General features: G+C 33.2%; 3 protein-coding genes and 1 long non-coding RNA gene across 11 annotated transcripts; 3 read left to right on the forward strand and 1 right to left on the reverse strand.

Annotated features, from left to right (window-relative positions):
* The first annotated feature begins 121 nt into the window (after positions 1 to 121).
* Positions 122 to 11145, forward strand: Posh (Plenty of SH3s). 4 transcript variants are annotated; one of them, XM_070300765.1, is made up of 13 exons: positions 122 to 1478; positions 1574 to 1688; positions 1775 to 1873; positions 1968 to 2104; positions 2171 to 2309; positions 2392 to 2715; positions 2895 to 3190; positions 3271 to 3620; positions 3695 to 3897; positions 3988 to 4130; positions 4588 to 4755; positions 5097 to 5139; positions 5647 to 5699. In XM_070300765.1, the coding sequence occupies exons 1-12, from the start codon at positions 1000 to 1002 to the stop codon at positions 5107 to 5109; spliced, it is 2466 nt and encodes an 821-aa protein (XP_070156866.1). In that variant the 5' UTR covers positions 122 to 999; the 3' UTR covers positions 5110 to 5139; positions 5647 to 5699. The 4 variants fall into 4 exon arrangements, with proteins under 4 accessions (XP_070156866.1, XP_070156862.1, XP_070156865.1 ...); XM_070300761.1 differs by lacking the exon at positions 5097 to 5139 and adding an exon at positions 5924 to 11145 and having other exon boundaries at positions 124 to 1478; positions 5647 to 5760; XM_070300763.1 differs by lacking the exon at positions 5097 to 5139 and adding an exon at positions 5924 to 11144 and having other exon boundaries at positions 129 to 1478; positions 2183 to 2309; positions 5647 to 5760.
* LOC138935886 (uncharacterized) lies at positions 9191 to 15099 on the reverse strand. 4 transcript variants are annotated; one of them, XR_011447308.1, is made up of 6 exons: positions 14869 to 15099; positions 13917 to 14407; positions 13752 to 13835; positions 12977 to 13076; positions 12006 to 12890; positions 9191 to 11555 (listed from the first exon to the last, which is right to left on the reverse strand). It is a non-coding gene; the product is annotated as an uncharacterized lncRNA (long non-coding RNA). The 4 variants fall into 4 exon arrangements; XR_011447307.1 differs by adding an exon at positions 14503 to 14699 and having other exon boundaries at positions 9197 to 11555; positions 12977 to 13835; XR_011447306.1 differs by adding an exon at positions 14503 to 14703 and having other exon boundaries at positions 9197 to 11555; positions 12977 to 13835.
* Positions 11601 to 16627, forward strand: LOC138935885 (uncharacterized). Of its 2 annotated transcripts, XM_070300768.1 has the most exons (8): positions 11601 to 11885; positions 12454 to 12626; positions 12737 to 12872; positions 12989 to 13249; positions 13319 to 13587; positions 13672 to 13849; positions 13930 to 14742; positions 16538 to 16627. In XM_070300768.1, exons 3-7 carry the CDS (start codon positions 12783 to 12785, stop codon positions 14068 to 14070), a joined length of 939 nt encoding a protein of 312 aa, XP_070156869.1. In that variant the 5' UTR covers positions 11601 to 11885; positions 12454 to 12626; positions 12737 to 12782; the 3' UTR covers positions 14071 to 14742; positions 16538 to 16627. The 2 variants fall into 2 exon arrangements, with proteins under 2 accessions (XP_070156869.1, XP_070156870.1); XM_070300769.1 differs by having other exon boundaries at positions 11603 to 11885; positions 12454 to 12622; positions 12737 to 13249.
* Positions 16616 to 18539, forward strand: LOC138935884 (uncharacterized). The gene is made up of 6 exons (XM_070300767.1): positions 16616 to 16704; positions 16815 to 16950; positions 17067 to 17339; positions 17406 to 17674; positions 17759 to 17936; positions 18017 to 18539. The coding sequence occupies exons 2-6, from the start codon at positions 16861 to 16863 to the stop codon at positions 18155 to 18157; spliced, it is 951 nt and encodes a 316-aa protein (XP_070156868.1). The 5' UTR covers positions 16616 to 16704; positions 16815 to 16860; the 3' UTR covers positions 18158 to 18539.
* The last annotated feature ends 46 nt before the right edge of the window (positions 18540 to 18585 follow it).

Consider the following 18585-nt stretch of genomic DNA (forward strand, 5'->3'; position numbering starts at 1 on the left):
ATAACAAAGATTTCTTTATTCTGATTGGTCAATTAAAACAGTCATAAAACGCTCTCGATTTGGCGCTACAAACGCTTCGTAACACTTTTCATAGTTTTTTATCTTTTTATAAAAAAAAAGGGTATTTTATTTTTTTTCATGTATAAAATATTTTCCGAAAAAATGTCAATTTGAACAAAGTGCATAATGATCAGGTTACAGTATATTTTTCGTGCGTGTTCTTGAATTTAAAAGTGCGTCGAAAGGCGGAAAAGACGCGCTTGATGAACGGGAGAGTCAACGGTGGTCAACGGTGGGATCACGATAACAACACGGCGACGACGACGTCGTCGTCGTCGTCGTCGTCGTCGAGTTCATCGCGCGACAATGACGACGTCGGAGGTAAGACATGGGGACTCGTTGTGGAACGTTCGCTACCACTTGCTGGAGTCGACGCGCGCGATTGATCGATGTCGTAGCTGCGATGCGCGCGAGGCTGTGTCCTGTGTCGCCGAGCGACAGCCGAGATATTAATCAAACCATCGGTTGATCGAGTGGATAAGCAGCGCGAGCGCGCTTAACTTATCTTCGGACACGCTTCTTCCCTCGTGTCATCCGAACGAGCGCGAAGGAAAAGTAAGAAGAGAGAGAGAGAGCGAAAGGAAGAAGTGAAAGATAAAAGGAATTAAATTTTTGCACCGCACAGTACCGGAACTGCAACTCGTTTCTCTCTTTACGCGAGAACGAGAGTGCAACGGTGGATCGCGTGTGTCCAAGAGAGACCGTCGGAAGGCGTGGAACGGCAGGAAAGAAAGAGAGAGAGAGAGACGAGAGAAAGAGAAAAACGGGAGAATTAGATGTGGAGAAGGGAGTACGTTTCGATAGAACGAGCGCGGGTGCAGCGACGAGGAATCCGGAGTTCCGGAGCCGGAGTAGATAGATAGATAGATAGTAGATACCGACCGATCATCGGGTAGTGTGCGCGATTCTTCGCGGGTGAAGGTGAAATTTATAGTCACGATGGACGAGTGTATGCTGAACGACTTGTTGGAGTGTTCGGTATGCTTGGAGCGACTTGATACATCCAGCAAGGTATTGCCGTGCCAGCACACGTTTTGCAAAAAGTGCCTGGAGGAGATCGTGAGCACTCATCGCGAGTTACGCTGTCCGGAATGCCGAGTGCTCGTGGACGCCAAGGTGGACGACCTGCCGCCAAATGTGCTGCTGATGCGCATCCTCGAGGGGATGCGCAACGCCGCGCCGAAGAACCAACCCAAGTCCGCGTTGTCGAGGTCTTTCGGCGGCACCGCCGTGCCGCAACGGTTGTTCGGCGGCCACCAGGTCGCCCCGGCGCCGATAGTGACCGCCAGTCTCGTCCCCGCCGTCGCCATCGCTTCCGAACCGGCGATACGACATTCTAATGCCGCCGCTAAGCAGGTACACTTGCACAATCAGGCGTACGGAAGAGCGATCTACGATTATGTTTCCAAGGAGGCAGGGTATGTCCTAAGTTTCATTGTTATATATCTGTAATTTATTTTAATATATGCGATTATAATATATACTACTACTCTGGTGTTATTTATTCTTTTAGTGATTTGAGTTTTAAGAAGGGTGATATAGTCATTCTTCGAAAGAAAATTGATAAGAATTGGTACTTTGGGGAATGCGGCAATAATCATGGTGTCTTTCCACTCTCTTACGTTCAGGTACAAATTGCAAAGTACTCTTCTATTTTTTGTGTTTGCTATTGTTAACTTTAATTTATTGTGATTTATCTTATCATGACTTGCAGGTGATGACACCTTTAACGCCACATGTACCTCAATGTAAAGCACTATACGATTTTAGAATGACAAATGATGATGAGGATGGTTGTCTGACCTTTAACAAGGTATTTATGCATTATGTTTCTTAAATATCTTGCTGTTTATGTATTGTTATTACATATATATATATATAGAAAATCTATATAAATATATTTTCAGGGAGAAGTTATCAGTGTTATCAGAAGAGTAGACGAAAATTGGGCAGAAGGTAAACTCTTGGATAGGATTGGCATCTTTCCATTAGCTTTTGTAGAGTTGAATAGCGTCGCTAGAGCTCTGATGAAACTTTCTACTAAGTAAGTAGAATGATTAATTGATATAATTATATCGCGCGTATTTTCAGTGAATGTATATTTAAATAGTCGTTTAATTAGTGTACAGCCAGGACCATCGAGATTAGCTCCACCAACTCCAACGAACGAAGAAACCACGCCATTAATACCAACCGATCATACGCGTAATGTGCAAACAACCAGCCAATGTCGATCGCAACTGGTACAAGTGAGTTAAAAATGTTGTAATCTTTTGAATTAGTTATGTGAGATACATCTCAATATATATATTTTGACATTGTATTATACAGAATGCCGCGTTACCAGTATCCGATTCTGTCTCAAATGTCTCGTCTGGCGGCAGCTCTACAACCACTACTCCAAATACACCCAATAGCTCGACCACGTCCAGCAGTTCCAGTACTGCTCCAAGCAGCCCTGGTAGTCCCGCGACATCACCACCTGCAGTTGGGAATAGACATAACGTTAAACGTCATAGTTTCACTGCCGTCAATACAGGTCATCATGCTCATCCTCATCATAGACATAGCGCTGAGATACTTAGTCCTCCAGTAGACAGCGCTCTTAATAATGCCAATAATAGTGGAGCCAATGAATCGTTTTCCCCCTTACAAGTAAGAAAATACATATTTTCTGACATACAATTTCTCTATCAACAATTACATATAAATTCAATTATCTTGATCAATGTATAATTTTGCATTCTCTTTTTGCATTTCAATGTCTTTCTTTTTCTTTATTTTTCTTCTTTTTGATAATAGTTCTATATTAAATAAATATCTTTCTATTCTAGGTCAACAGTTGCACAGATCACAATCTTCGTCATAGACGAAGCGGTAGTAGCGATCTTGTTCTTGCCCAACAGAGTGTACCCGTTAATCAGATTTCCAGTGCATCTGGCGCGACGCATTTACCAGCGGCGTACATAGCACTATATCCATACAAGCCTCAGAAAGCGGATGAGCTCGAGTTGCGGAAGGGCGGGATTTATATGGTGACGGAACGTTGTCAAGACGGATGGTGCAAAGGAACGTCCAATCGCACCCAGAAATGCGGAGTCTTCCCTGGAAATTACGTTGCACCTGCTAAGTACGTTTATTTCTTTTCCAATTTCTATATCGCTAATGGTCTATATCAATCATGGTCAAGCCCTCGATATCTGATTACAGATGTCAACGTGGACTATGTCGCGGATCGCCAAATTCACCCAGTCAACATCAAGTTTCGCCATTATCAAACGCAGGATCGAACACCGAGTCACGTTTAGCCGTGACATACACGAAGAGCAAAGGTCCCGCACCGCAACCTTCGTACAATCCACGCGCACTCCCGCCACCTGAATTACCGCCGCGTGCTATCAGTCCTTCTTCGACGACTGTATCTTCATCCTGGCACGGCAACGTTGGTCAGCCGAGTCAAGGACCAAATCAGGAAATTAGTCCACCACGACACAATGACCAAAATGCAATCGTCAATCCACTCGGACGTAGTCATAGCGTAGTGATGACTTCAAATATCCGTATGTGTTTCGAGTATATATTGTGTCGTGAATAAACATTATTTTCGACGTATAATCATATCATATCTTTTCAGCTTCGCCTGGTAAACAAATCGCGGTATCTTCATCGTTACAACCGGCTATAGGTCTCAATATCGCTAATGGTTGTAGCAACGCTACCATTTCCGCTCCTTCCTCTTCCGCAAGCGATATGAATAGAAGCCCGAACAATACTCTGCGAGTAGCAGCTATTGCATCTTCGAATGCAGCTGCAGCTGCATACAGAATCACGGAAAAAGTATTTTATTTCTATAAACATATTATATGTATATTATTCTGACAATGTCACACAATATTGCTCATATATATTTACAACTGCCAATTATAGCCAAAAGAAAAAAAGGATAAATGTGTCTCCTTGATGCGACGCTTGACCAATATTAAAAAATCCAAATCACCTCCACCAGCGACATATTCGATGGATAATCCTGTATTCGATGACGGTAATTCCATCAATCCGATTCACGTTCGGTGAGTAATTTCGATTATCATGAATTTACTGATACATGTACGTATGTGCATAATTTATATTATAATCTGAAAATCGTGAACAAAGTTAATCTTTAATTTGCACGTTCTATTAATCGATTTAATGTGTATTCCATTTTAATTTTCGCATGTATATGTATTATGTGTACATTACGAGAATAATGTTCTCACATTATCGCACAATTTTGACATGTACATGCGCGTATAACGAATGTTTGTCAAAGTATTTTGATGTTTAACTAAAAAAGCTATTTTTTTTGTTGCTAAGATTGTTGCATGATCGGCATATTTATGCACACATGTAGAAAGTGGCGAGCAACCACCCACAAATAATGTGAATATTTATTTTAACATCATGCTTTGCGCAGCATGACATGAATTGCACGCTTTGAAATGTTTCTCTAATAAATTGTATTGGGGGATGGGGCGACAATCGCAGATCGGGATCTTGTCCAAGTCAGTTGCTACAGGTGATACCTACACAGGAATTAAATGCTTCAAACAGCCAACACCGCTTATGTCCAGGCTCTGTGCAAGGACACATCACATCTTCACAAAGACTGAAATACAAAGAGAGACCCTCCTTACCGGTGTCAGTAATTCAGAGGTTAGTCGTTTGTGATGCAAATTAAATAGCAGATAAATTATAATGAATTATAAAATATATAACAAAGAATATACATATTTTTTTATGAGATTATAAAAACAGTATATTGTGTCTACATTTTTTATAATAAATACTCGGTATATATTTTTATGAAAGCTTTTGTATAGGATGACAGTTATTTTCAACAAATGATAAACTTTCTGTTCTGTATAAAGTTAAAATTCTTTTATTTTAAGCAATAAATCCTTATTTTTTATGTCAAAAACACACTTTGTGTATAAGTCAATGTGTGCATTTGTGAATTTTGTATAATCCTATCTGATTTATATTTTTTACATTAGCATTTGCAATTGATTGTGTGGTAGAACTGCGTTTCATTTTCAGGTAAGCCTAGAAAACTATAGAGAGAGAAGAGAGAGAAAGAAATTACTTTTACATAGTTTATTTTACACTATTATAATTAACAATATATATGAGTAATATATTTATATATCATAGATTTTAAGCATTCTTGCAAGATAAAATTTATCTTTTATAAAAATATATAAATATATAGCAAAGTACAATTTAGAGAATTAAAGAAACATTGATTTTATATATATAGATATATTCTGCATGTTGGGAAAATTTATTGTGATCATATATTGAATATCTATTATTTATTATATGTGGTTATTAATAATTATATATCTCTGTATAAAATGGAATAATTTTGACAATATTTTATTTACTTATATATGTGCTTGTGTATGATGTCTTGAACTTGTTTAGTGTATAAGTAGTATTTCACGCACATCATATATATCCATATAAAAAAATTATTGTATATTGTATAGTTTTATATATGACGTAAGTATAATTTCTTTACATTAGCTCTTTATTCTTACCTAGATCCGCTGAATCTGGTGCAATGGTTTGTCCTACTGTCGGAAATCATCATCGTAAGAGTAATTCTTTAGATGCTGGAATGGGAAAACAAACAAAGCAACAATCGTCGCGCGATCGGTAAGAATCATTTTATTTCTGAGGTTTGTCGATTATAAAAACTTATTACGGTTTCATTTATCAGTTTTAATATTGTAAGTTTTATTAAAATTATTAATTTTACGTTTAATTATTATTACTTATTTAATAATGAGTAATGATAATTAACTGTATTTAATTCCAGCGATCGGGTATACAGATTTCGTTGTATTGTACCATACCCACCTAATAGCGAATTTGAATTGGAGCTCCGCGTGGGAGACATAATATATGTACATAAGAAGCGTGATGACGGATGGTACAAAGGTACACAGCAACGCACCGGTCGTACAGGACTATTTCCGGCAAGTTTTGTGGAAGCTTTCTGAGATCCGACGCAAAGTCGTTTAGTGTTAGAAACTTGTATATAAACTTGGCCTTTAGTATAAGTATCATATTATATATTCAAAAATAGGAATCGCATCCTAACACGAAGCTCGTGTGTATAGTGTGCGTATTGTATATATTTGTTGCTGATTTCCTTGGACTTTCTTTAGAAATTATCCTTGATTTTAAATCAATTATGTGCATGCGTATACATATGTGTCATATTTTGGACTGTGCAATGTAATATACGCTGGAATTATTGTACATTGTGCACATGCAATGGCGAGAAAATCGGCAACAAGGCAGTACCACCCTTATACGCCACGAACTTGACGAATTATCAATGTATAATGAATGATTGATATATGTCAAGTTAAAGAATGTATTAATATTGTGAATGTACTAGGAAATTTTAGTGCAAAGTAATTATATGTGTATTCTACGTATAAATATGCAATGAAATGAGACAAAGGGTATTACAAACGCATATATATGTGCGTGTTGAGACTACCCGAAAAACTTATACTGCCATTGGATAATGTAGGCTGGTGTAATAAAATGATGAGTTCATTATTACGCGCGACGTTACTGCCATTTGCGAAGGTAAGGTAAAAGATATTAATTTCCTGTTTTAAAAGCTATTGATTTTTAAGAACCTACTTGCTATCTCTTCAATATGTCCATAATGTACAAGAAAGATTATATATGAGTTGTGTAATATGTATATATAATAAGTATACATACGTAAAGCCATTCACGACATTGAGAAAAGGATTGTTGAGTAAATGAAAAAGAAATAGGCTCGTTTTTATAAACGTCTAACGATAAATGTCGGCTTCTATTGGCCTGTGTGCCTTGAGATATTTAAAAGATTGTAGATTTGATATTGTTGATCAATGCTTTTTTTATTTTAACTTTTACTTCATTAATCTGCGATTGTGAATCGTTTTATTAGTCAGAATAATCTTTTATGTCTAAAAAGGGAGATATTGAATCAGTCATCAAATATATATTATTTTTGTGAGCAAAGCTATCATTTTATTAAAAGATCAGAAGTTTTATTATAAACTTTTTTTAATTTTTATTTTCCTTATTTATTCTATCATTATCTATTATACATTATCTATTATACATTATCTATTATCTATTATACATTTTATACTATGTTTGATAACTAGGGTTTACGTTAATTTTATAAAAAAAAAAGAAAGATATAAAAGCTCTCTCTTGAAAACAAGCATTTAGAGGAAAATAAACGATAATTTTACTATTAATATTGTTTAAGACTGGATTATGTTTGGAAATTGTTGGTCAAAATTAAGAAAATATTTTTTCTTAGCAGGTATATTCATTACAATATGCCACGCAAAGAAAAATATTCCATTTAATAGGCAAGTTGGGTTGTTGTAGATAATTTGGCCAAGATATAGAGAATGGCCTTGATATGCGCAATGTTGGTGTAATATTATATACTTCATATGTATACACCTTTTTATAACACACACACACACAATTTATAACTTGTTTTCTAATTTATAAAATTATATACAACCATTCTCATAGCATGATGAGGAATTAGTTATTTAAATAGCTAATTTGAGACAAATACGAAATAAATTAGTGCTTCCAGTGTCTGATTATTGATCAGTATTTAGATGAGTTTGGTTATATGTTTTCTATTTACTATTATTATTAAACAATTTTACACGATTGGTTTTTATAAATCTTTATACATGCGTTGTTGAAAAATATATTTTACTAATTATGATTATAACATTATATTATTTTCGCAATTATCTCTTTTATAGAGTTTATATTTATAATTGTGAGAATTTCAATTTTTCAATATGTTATTCAATGATTTTTTACATCAAGCTAATGTACATACAGTCCGCGTGTATAAATATATAAAAAAAATATACACACGCGCATCCATAAAATGCTCAATTCATTAATGTTTATGCATACATAATTTATACATACATTTACACATTATGATTGAATTTAGAAATATATGTATTGCACAAATTCACAACTATAAGCAAGAAACATACACACATCATACATACATGGTATAATTTATCGCATATATGCATGCGTATGTATGCTGATATAAGCATATATATTTATACTAATCATGATATATTTAATGACATTTGTACATAATTATAATTTTACTATAATCTTTATATCATAGGAGTCTGCAGATGTTCTGTCATTTGAAAATAGAGATAGTATATCCTATGTACAACGAAGTATAATGTAATTAAAACACACATAGTGTAGCATGACATATTGTAAAGGCAAAAGTATAAATAGTATATATACAAAGATTGTTTACTTACATACAGCTCTCTCTTTCTCTCTGTAATTAGAATATTTAATATTAATTTAATGAAATCAAACACAAAAACACATGCACTTCAACATTATTAGTTCTATAGTCTATCCCTAATTAATAGACGTGCAACATAAGATGTAAATATAATTTTAACATCTGCAAAATTCTACGATATGAAGAGTGTTTCATTGTTTTTATTGAAATGCAAAGCAAAACAAAATATGTTATCATCGCGCAATAATCGTACAAAGGATAGCGAAAGCGTCCATTTCTGTCCTTTGAAACCAACCAAAAAGTATTGCCTGCAAGCTTATGAGTGAATGATTTGCTCCGATTATTAAATCGGAAAAAATAAAGAAAAAAAAAGATTTTGTGATCTATAAAATTACCGAAATTTATTGATATCGAGGAAGTCTACGAATACGAACAAAATGTGACTCATAGATATTGAATATCTGTATACACATGCGAAAACCTGTAATTTTATAGTTATTGTTCTGGATGAAAGGTGGCTGGATATATTTTTTCATGTATCAGTCACACAATTCGATACGAAAAAAAGAAAAACGATCAATTCGATCGTTGAATCGAATTTAATCGAGTGTTAGAATTATAGTAAGAAAAAAAAATATCTCTTACACTCTTTTACGCGAGGGGCCACGCTGGGCATGCTGTAATAAAGTCGGCAGTCTATTGTAACGCGATGTATTTAGAAAAAAAATCGGAAAAAAGTAATAGAAAATATGAAATATATTATAATATATATATGTATTTATATGGAAAAAAGAATTTGACTGTTTGTGTTCATTCGAATCATTATTATATTCTATCGCATTTGTATTCTTCAAGTCATTTTAATGTCATTACGCATAATGTATTGCATATGTTTTGCATTTCGATTTTGCATATTCATCCCTGACAAATATATAAGGATATGAATTTTCATAGTTTTTTTAAACCTCCTTTGAGGTACATCTTCTACCGGTCTTTGTGACTTCTCTGTAGATGATTAAATTATACAATTGAATTCCTTATGTTATATACATATTTGGAAAAAACTATATAGAAATTTATTTATACAGACATATATATGTGTGTTTTATATATGATGTACACTTAAATAATTTATTACTAATGGCTCGTGTAAAGAGGTACTGTTTGCTGTGGGTGATGCATCCAAATCGACCATAACAAGAGACTAACCATAACGAAAGACTAATTTACATCATTATATGTGTATTGTGCGCAAAAAAATCGAATGCGACACGATCCGTGTAAAATCGTTCTTCGCATGTTGTATCGTTGATTTAACATTGTTGCCTGTTCGTTTTGTATTCAATGTGTTTACGAAACCGTTGTTGGCGGCAATAGTCTTAAATCAATGTGTGTATATATGCAAACGTCTCTGTGGGTTGTAAATATGTTATTACTGCAAAATATCTGGCATTCCCGCGACGGTACGATAAAATTACGGCATTATATCCTCATATACGTAAGGACAATGGCTCTCTTGCGTTTCGCATAAGTCAATCTGTACTACATTGCAGAACAGATATATATCTAGCGTAGAGAATGTAAGATGAAGAGTCAAGAGCCTTTGTTTAGACCAAATATGTTTCTAGCACTTCTTTTGTAAGGATAAACTTAGAGAATAGTCATTATATACCGATTACTACCTTTACATGCTACTTACGCTATTCGGTATTTTGTCACTAACGTATAATAATGTTCCAACACAAAAATCTATGTCGATGTTGTGTCCAAGCGTATAATTTACACATATAGAAATATAGATATCATTTAATATTTAAATAACATATAAAGTCTGTAATAAATCCTTCATGTGGCTACCACACAAATGGCGAGTATATATACCTCATGTTAACACAGTTTTATTTTCTTTCATTATTACTCGTGAAGTTAATTATTATAAATTATAATTATTAGAAAATCAGCACCATTTAGATACATACACATTAAGGAGGATTACATAAGTTAATATACGAAGAAGAAAGAAAAAAAAAGAAAGTGTACTTTTTTTTTTCTCATATATTAAAACATATATGTGTGTGCATATATATACATACATATTTTTCTCATGTAAGTTCCTTAATGACACGAAATCGATTGATAATCTGATGCGGAATCCTTTAAACTGCCACAGACAGTATATAGGGAATTGAAGCCATCTTTATTGTATTATTTATTATCAGGTAGTTTGTATTGTTTTCTCTTGCATTGAGATTAATTATTTTACTTTATGCAATTATTTCGAATATCTAAAGATTTAGAGTAATTCCTGTTCAAAATTCCTGTTTTTTTCTGGCGTGTACATATTAATTCATAATTCTATCTTACTATGATTTAAATAATATTTTTTGTTATATTAATCTTAATTTTTAAAATTTCGCGGAAACAGTACGAACGTAACTAAATAAATAAAGCCAGTTTTCTTTGAGCTCGATATTTGTCTTACATTTACTATGCATCCGGAGGTATTTGTGTCATTTACTTCAATGCGACAACTAACTGTTATCTTTATCGTAAAAGTGCTTCTTTGCAGGCAAGTTCATCAATTGAGTTTTATGTCGAGACTTTATGAAAATTTACTGACATACATTTATCTATTATATATAAAAAATACTTCGTATATGAAGTATTTCTTATATCTTCTGAGATCGATCATCATACGTATTCCATTTTTAATTTTCGCATTTAAATTCAAAATAAAAGAATGTTTAAAAAAAAATATTTGTTATCGATGAAAAACTAAACAGATTAGCGAAATGAATAATATTTTGTATATAATATATTCTCGCATTATATTAACTATAATTCTCTTGTATATAATTTATAATAGCCATTATTCACGATTTATATAGCATTATTTTAAAACATGATTAAAGTGTGCTCTTTAAAATAGCGATGTCTAAAACACTTTGAGAAAAAGTCTCAGTAATATGGAACTTTGAACTTTGCTCCTTCTTATGCAATAAAATGTTATGTAATAAAATGCGTATCTTGCGTGTTTGGTTGCTTCATTCAATATGGATAGTAGAATGTCATTATGCAATTTTTTCCTGTATACAAAAACGTTGCGACGTTTTTCCTGTAAACAAAGATGCGATTTAAACGATTCGAACATACTATTCATTACGAAATCACAGCGTTAATATTTTCTATGCGAGATTATGAAGGCCATACGCGTATTTATATATAAAGTAGTGTTGCCTGCAACTCATTAAAATCGAAGAAGGAATGCCATGCGCGAGATACGCATAACAGGCGCAAATGCGAAAGGCACGCGACGACTGCATTCACGCATTAAATAATCCACACGCGATTAGAGGAGATAGCAACAAGAACGGCCAGACAAAAGTTGCCTGGCTTGATCGACTAGCTGGCGAATTGCAAAGTATCAATCGGAGTTACATCCGGAGTAAGTATGACTTAATTTTATGTTATTACATAATGCGTTTCCTTTTGATACGTATAATTTATGCAATCCTTGCAAATAACGAACCGGAAAATTGTAAATTTGCTAAGAACAAGAACCTACCATAAGATATACTTGCGGCTGCGCGACGCGAAGAATTCATCTTTTTGTTCCTTTTACAATCGAAGACATCTGATCATTCGTCATCTCTTATCATTTCATTAATTTATATCTTCGAAATAAGAGAGCTGATTAAATATCTAAAATATATCTATAAAAAGTTTGTTCTCTTTATTTATATTTTTTTAAAGAAAGAAAAAGAAAAGAAATAGAATCCTTCATCCATGTCTGTTACTCTTTTTGCTATATATTTTTTACATTTTTCTAAAATTTATGGCTCGTATTTCTTTTTATTCTTTCCTTTATCTTGTAGTAATTCCTTGTACTTATTTTAGAAACAAATTTAATATATGCAAAATATATATCAAATATATTGTTGCTTCATGCTTTTAACAAAGTGGAGATGAGAAATGCGGATCAGCTGATTGAATGGAATTTAATCTTTTCGTAGCGTTTGAAGCAGGCATACACAGGAGGGGATGAGATAATTATACGAGAAGTAATAAGCAAATCATCCTGAGACGAACATTATGCAGAGTTGATGGAATCACTATAGTGTATACGTAATCATAAAATTCATATAGTGGTATTCTTGTCGGATTTCTCGTCAAACAGAATTTGTGAGTAAGTGACAAATATATTAATCATTGATTATTAATAAATAATTAATTATGGATACGCGATAATTCGATGCTTCTTAAAATTATTAACTAGTTTTATTATATGTTATTTAGGTATATAGACAGATAGAGAGAAAGAGACGGAAAGTTTCTCATTACGATGATTGTTGGTGTTTTGCGTGCCGTTTTTGCAGGAAGAATAATTAATATGCACGCACAGTCACAATTATTGAAGTGTAATCAGTACTTGGTAGTATATTTTTTTAATCTGCAATTATGATAAAATAACATTGTTTATGATTCTGTATATTATTTCTATTTTTTATTTTTGTAAACAAATGTCAACATACTTACCATCTCTTTTAGGGTATGGGACAATTGACACGTTTGTTGTCCTCCCATCATGTCTCAAAGAATATTGAATTCCTTACACAAGATAATCTTGTTTCATCATCTAAAAATGTCATACATAATGTAAATAATCGTCCATTGTTAGTTATTCTTACTTGGCTGTTATCAAAGCGACAGCATGTTATGAAGTTTGTTAATTTGTATATGGAACAAGATTTTGATGTGATAATGGTGTCTCTTACACCTTGGCAATTTTTGTGGCCCACAAAAAGCAGAGTAAGTATTATATATGATAGAAATGCGTTTTAATCTATTTATTATAAAATTTTCAAAACTTATTTTCAGCTAGTTGCAGCAGACTTGTTAACTTTCTTAAAGCAAAATGAAAGTTACCAACAAATTCTCCTACATGGGTTTTCAGTAGGTGGTTACTTGTGGGGAGAGGCCTTAGATTTGATGGAAAGTAACAAGGACAAGTACAGTGGCATTGCAGATAGGATTGTTGGACAAGTGTGGGATAGTTTATCTGATCTCAATGAATTGCCAATGGGCATTTCTAACGCGGTATTTCCGAAAAATATGTTGCTGCAATCTATGCTACAGAAATATACAGAGTAAGTAAGAGAGAAAAAAAGAGCAAGAAAGATCAATAAAGCAAGAAATAACTCGTTTAATTAATACAAAATAATGTCTTTCAGATATCATCTGAAGACATTCCACCAGCAAGCAACACGTTATTATATTCGATCCAGTCAAATGTTTCATATTGCTACTATACCTGTACCAGCGTTATTATTTGTAAGTAAAACTGATCCTGTTGGAACTGTAGCCGCCAGTTTGAATGTACGCGATACTTGGGAATCTTTAGGAATAAAGGTAAAATTTGCGTTTGCTAGCTCATGAGAGAATTACAAGAGGTTTCTCTTGTAATAAAAACATATACCTTTATCTTTCAGACTTATGTGAAAATATTCGAAGAGTCACCACATGTTGCCCACTTCTACAGATATCCAAAGGAATATGTTGCCGAACTCTATGCCTTTTTACAAAAACTAAACTTGATACAAAATGAAAAAAAAATTAGATCACACCTTTAATAATTTTAAAAGCACTTTTGATATAACTCAATTATATCTCTTATGTAAAGTTAGCTTTTTGGTGACACATTACACATCAGATCACTTGTAGTATTATAATAGCCATTATTCACGATTTATATAGCATTGTTTTAAAACATGATTAACGTGTGCTCTAAAATAGCGATGTCTAAAACACTTTGAGAAAAAGTCTCAGTAATATGGAATTTTGAACTTTGCTCCTTTTTATGCAAAGGTAATAAAATGCGTATCTTGCGTATTTGGTTGCGACATACAATATGGATAGTAGAATGTCATGCAATTTTTTCCTGTATACAAAAACGTTGCGACGTTTTGCCTGTAAACAAAGATGCGATTAAAACGATTCGAACATAATATTCATTACGAAATCACAGCGTTAATATTTTCTATGCAGGATTATGAAGTCCATACGTGTATTTATATATAAAGTAGTGTTGCCTGCAACTCATTAGAATCGAAGAAGAAATGCCATGCGCGAGATACGCATGATAACAGGCGCAAATGCGAAAGGCACGCGACGACTGCATTCACGCATTAAATAATCCAGACACGCGATTAGAGGAGACAGCAACAAGAACGGCCAGACAAAAGTTGCCTGGCTTGACCGACTAGCTGGCGAATTGCGAAGTATCAATCGGAGTTACATCCGGAGTAAGTATGACTTAATTTTATGTTATTACATAATGCGTTTCCTTTTGATACGTATAATTTATGCAATCCTTGCAATTAACGAACCGGAAAATTGTAAATTTGCTAATAACAAGAACAAGAACCTACCATAAGATATACTTGCGGCTGCGCGACGCAAAGAATTCATCTTTTTGTTCCCTTTACGATCGAAGACATCTGATCATTCGTCATCTCTTATCATCTCTTTAATTAATTTATATCAGTGCATGCCACAATCTGCACATTTCGGCCGATTTCCGAGAGTCAACCAGTCAACGCCTATCGCGCCCCCCTTGCGTCTTGAGATCCTCAACTAGCAACCGTAACCACTAACCAAGCGCGCGGCGCTCTGCCTCAGGTACGGTGCATCTATACCGCGAAGCCGTTCCGTACTCCCTTACTGCCAAATATCAATGTTTTAAACGCGATCTTTTTAGAATTTTTTAAAATAATTAATTTAAGAATAAAGTTTCAATACTCGATTATTAATTACATTTACAATATAATAATTCTAAAAATATTACGTTATTCTAATTTATATAATGACATCATATACTGGGGATATCCAACAGTCTATAATTTAAATAATATCGTTCATAAGTATTTCGTGCTTTTAATAAAAGCGTCTTTTATAAAACTTTAAATTTACAATTATTTATTAATTTATATATCGGAAAGAGTTTCCGCGCGCGACACATTTACCAAATTTAATCTATCGAATATAATTTAATAATATTTTAGAATTATTATATCGTAAATGTAATTAATAATCGAGTATTGAAACTTTGTTCTTGAATTAATTATTTTAAAAAATTCTAAAGAGATCGCGTTTAAAACATTAATATTTGGCAGTAAGGGGGTACGGAACCGCTTCGCGGTATAGATGCACCGTACCTGAGGCAGAGCGCCGCGCGCTTGGTTACGGGTTACGGTTGCTAGTTGAGGATCTGAAGACGCAAGGGGGGCGCGATAGGCGTTGACTCTCGGAAATCGGCCGAAATGTGCAGATCGTGGCATGCACTGATTTATATCTTCGAAATAAGAGAGCTGATTGATCCAATATCTAAAATATATCTATAAAAAGTTTGTTCTCTTTATTTATATTTTTTTAAAGAAAGAAAAAGAAAAGAAATAGAATCCTTCATCCATGTCTGTTACTCTTTTTGCTATATATTTTTTACATTTTTCTAAAATTCATGGCTCGTATTTCTTTTTATTCCTTTCCTTTATCTTGTAGTAATTCCTTGTACTTATTTTAGAAACAAATTTAATATATGCAAAATATATATAAAATATATTGTTGCTTCATGCTTTTATTCATCGTTTTATTATATTAATAAAATAGTTGCGAGCGCAGATGGAAGAACATTTCATATTCATTATGCCTGAAAAAAATGAGAAGATTCGGTATGCATAAATGTACACAATCCATATATTACGATTATTTTATATGTTATTTATCGTTGTGATCTCACACTTCTTGATTCAAGACTTTGGCTTGGCGGACATATTCAAATTTTATTTTCATCGTAAATGTATATAGGTATTGAGCGATGTGTCGGGAATTGATACCGGAACTCATAATGTTTCAATCGTTCTGGTAACTATAGAATTTATATATCGATTACTTTTTATAGGCCTGCCACGTAGAAATATTGGCACGCACGTGTAATTTTAACAATAACAAAATAGTATTTTGATTATTGCTCATTGTTTTAATAAAGTGGAGATGAGAAATGCGGATCAGCTGATTGAATGGAATTTAATCTTTTCGTAGCGTTCGAAGAGAGGCATACATAAGAGGGGATAAGGTAATTATACGAGAAATAATAGGCAAACCAATCCTGAGACGAACATTATGCAGAGTTGAATCACTAAAGTGTATACATGATCATAAAATTCATGTAGTGGTGTTCTTGTCGGATTTCTCGTCAGACAGAATTTGTAAGTGACAAATATATTAATCATTGATTATTAATAAATAATTAATTATAGATACACGATAATTCGATACTCCTTAAAATTATTAACTAGTTTTATTATATGTTATTTAGGTATATAGACAGATAGAGAGAAAGAGACGGAAAGTTTCTTATTACGATGATTATCGGTGCTTTGCGTGCTGTTTTTGCAGGAAGAATAATTAATATACACGCACAGTCACAATTATTGAAGTGTAATCAGTACTTGGTAGTATATTTTTTTTATCTGCGATTATGATAAAATAACATTGTTTATAATTCTGTATATTATTTCTATTTCTTATTTTTGTAAACAGATGTCAACATATTTACCATCTCTTTTAGGGTATTGGACAATTGACACGTTTGTTGTCCTCCCATCATGTCTCGAAGAATATTGAATTCCTTACACAAGATAATTTTGTTTCATCATCTAAAAATGTTATACATAATGTAAATGTGGCAAATAATCGTCCATTGTTAGTTATTCTTACTTGGCTGTTATCAAAGCGACAGCATGTTATGAAGTTTGTTAATTTGTATATGGAACAAGATTTTGATGTGGCAGTGGTGTCTCTTACACCTTGGCAACTTTTGTGGCCCACAAAAGGCTCCAGAGTAAGTATATATGATAGAACTGTGTTTTAATCTATTTATTATAAAATTTTCAAAACTTATTTTCAGCTAGTTGCAGCAGACTTATTAACTTTCTTAAAGCAAAATGAAAGTTACCAACAAATTCTCTTACATGGGTTTTCAGTAGGTGGTTACATGTGGGGAGAGGCTTTAGATTTGATGGAAAGTAACAAGGACAAGTACAGTGGCATTGCAGATAGGATTGTTGGACAAGTGTGGGATAGTATAGCTGATGTCAATGAAATAACGATAGGCTTTCCTCACGCGGTATTTCCGAAAAATATGATGCTGCAATCTGTGCTACGGAAATATTTAGAGTAAGTAAGAGAGAGAAAAAGAGCAAGAAAGATCAATAAAGCAAGAAATAACTCGTTTAATTAATACAAAATAATGTCTTTCAGATATCATATGAAGACATTCCACCAGCAAGCAACACGTTATTATATTCGATCCAGTCAAATATTTCATATTGCTACTATACCTGTACCAGCGTTATTATTTGTAAGTAAAACTGATCCTGTTGGAACTGTAGCCGCCAATTTGAATGTACGCGATACTTGGGAATCTTTAGGAATAAAGGTAAAATTTGCGTTTGCTAGCTCATGAGAGAATTACAAGAGGTTTCTCTTGTAATAAAAACATATACCTTTATCTTTCAGACTTATGTGAAAATATTCGAAGAGTCACCACATGTTGCCCACTTCTACAGATATCCAAAGGAATATGTTGCCGAACTCTATGCCTTTTTACAAAAACTAAACTTGATACAAAATGAAGAAAAAATTAGATCACGCCTTTAATTATTTTAAAAGCACTTTTGATATAACTCAATTATATCTCTTATGTAGTTAGCTTTTTGGTGACACATTACACATCAGATCATTTGTAGCATCCAATATTTGCCACATACACATGCATATCCATAACATATAGTAAATAATTTTATATATTTTATAAGGTTTTTGTATGGAATTGCATAATCGAAATAATTGAAAGGTTTTTGGCACATAAAAAGTCTTTGAAAATGTTTAAAAAAACTTATTTTAACCATATTTTTACAAGTTCAACTGCCTCTCTTAAAGTATTATGCACATAATAAAACTTGCATTATTATTTATAATTATAATGGAGGATACTTTGAATGCATAATATATAACAAGTACATACTACTATTTTCTTTTATCTTTGTTTGTGAATAAAACGTGATATATTAAAGAAAAAACAATAT

Source organism: Polyergus mexicanus, unplaced genomic scaffold (assembly GCF_030449975.1).
Source record: "Polyergus mexicanus isolate NDT 795.1 unplaced genomic scaffold, iyPolMexi1.0 SCAF_8, whole genome shotgun sequence".
Lineage (NCBI taxonomy): Eukaryota > Metazoa > Arthropoda > Insecta > Hymenoptera > Formicidae > Polyergus > Polyergus mexicanus.

What these genes read in the sequence shown, in the direction of transcription:
- Posh (XM_070300761.1), top strand. Translation starts at nt 1,000, where the DNA reads ATGGACGAGTGTATGCTGAACGACTTGTTGGAGTGTTCGGTATGCTTG. An exon ending in AATTACGTTGCACCTGCTAA is followed by an intron (nt 3,191 to 3,270) that starts GTACGTTTATTT and finishes ATCTGATTACAG; the next exon opens with ATGTCAACGTGGACTATGTC. An exon ending in AGTGATGACTTCAAATATCC is followed by an intron (nt 3,621 to 3,694) that starts GTATGTGTTTCG and finishes ATATCTTTTCAG; the next exon opens with CTTCGCCTGGTAAACAAATC.
- LOC138935884 (XM_070300767.1), top strand. Translation starts at nt 16,861, where the DNA reads ATGATTATCGGTGCTTTGCGTGCTGTTTTTGCAGGAAGAATAATTAAT. An exon ending in TGAAGTGTAATCAGTACTTG is followed by an intron (nt 16,951 to 17,066) that starts GTAGTATATTTT and finishes CATCTCTTTTAG; the next exon opens with GGTATTGGACAATTGACACG. An exon ending in GTGCTACGGAAATATTTAGA is followed by an intron (nt 17,675 to 17,758) that starts GTAAGTAAGAGA and finishes AATGTCTTTCAG; the next exon opens with ATATCATATGAAGACATTCC.
- LOC138935885 (XM_070300768.1), top strand. Translation starts at nt 12,783, where the DNA reads ATGATTGTTGGTGTTTTGCGTGCCGTTTTTGCAGGAAGAATAATTAAT. An exon ending in TGAAGTGTAATCAGTACTTG is followed by an intron (nt 12,873 to 12,988) that starts GTAGTATATTTT and finishes CATCTCTTTTAG; the next exon opens with GGTATGGGACAATTGACACG. An exon ending in GGGAATCTTTAGGAATAAAG is followed by an intron (nt 13,850 to 13,929) that starts GTAAAATTTGCG and finishes TTTATCTTTCAG; the next exon opens with ACTTATGTGAAAATATTCGA.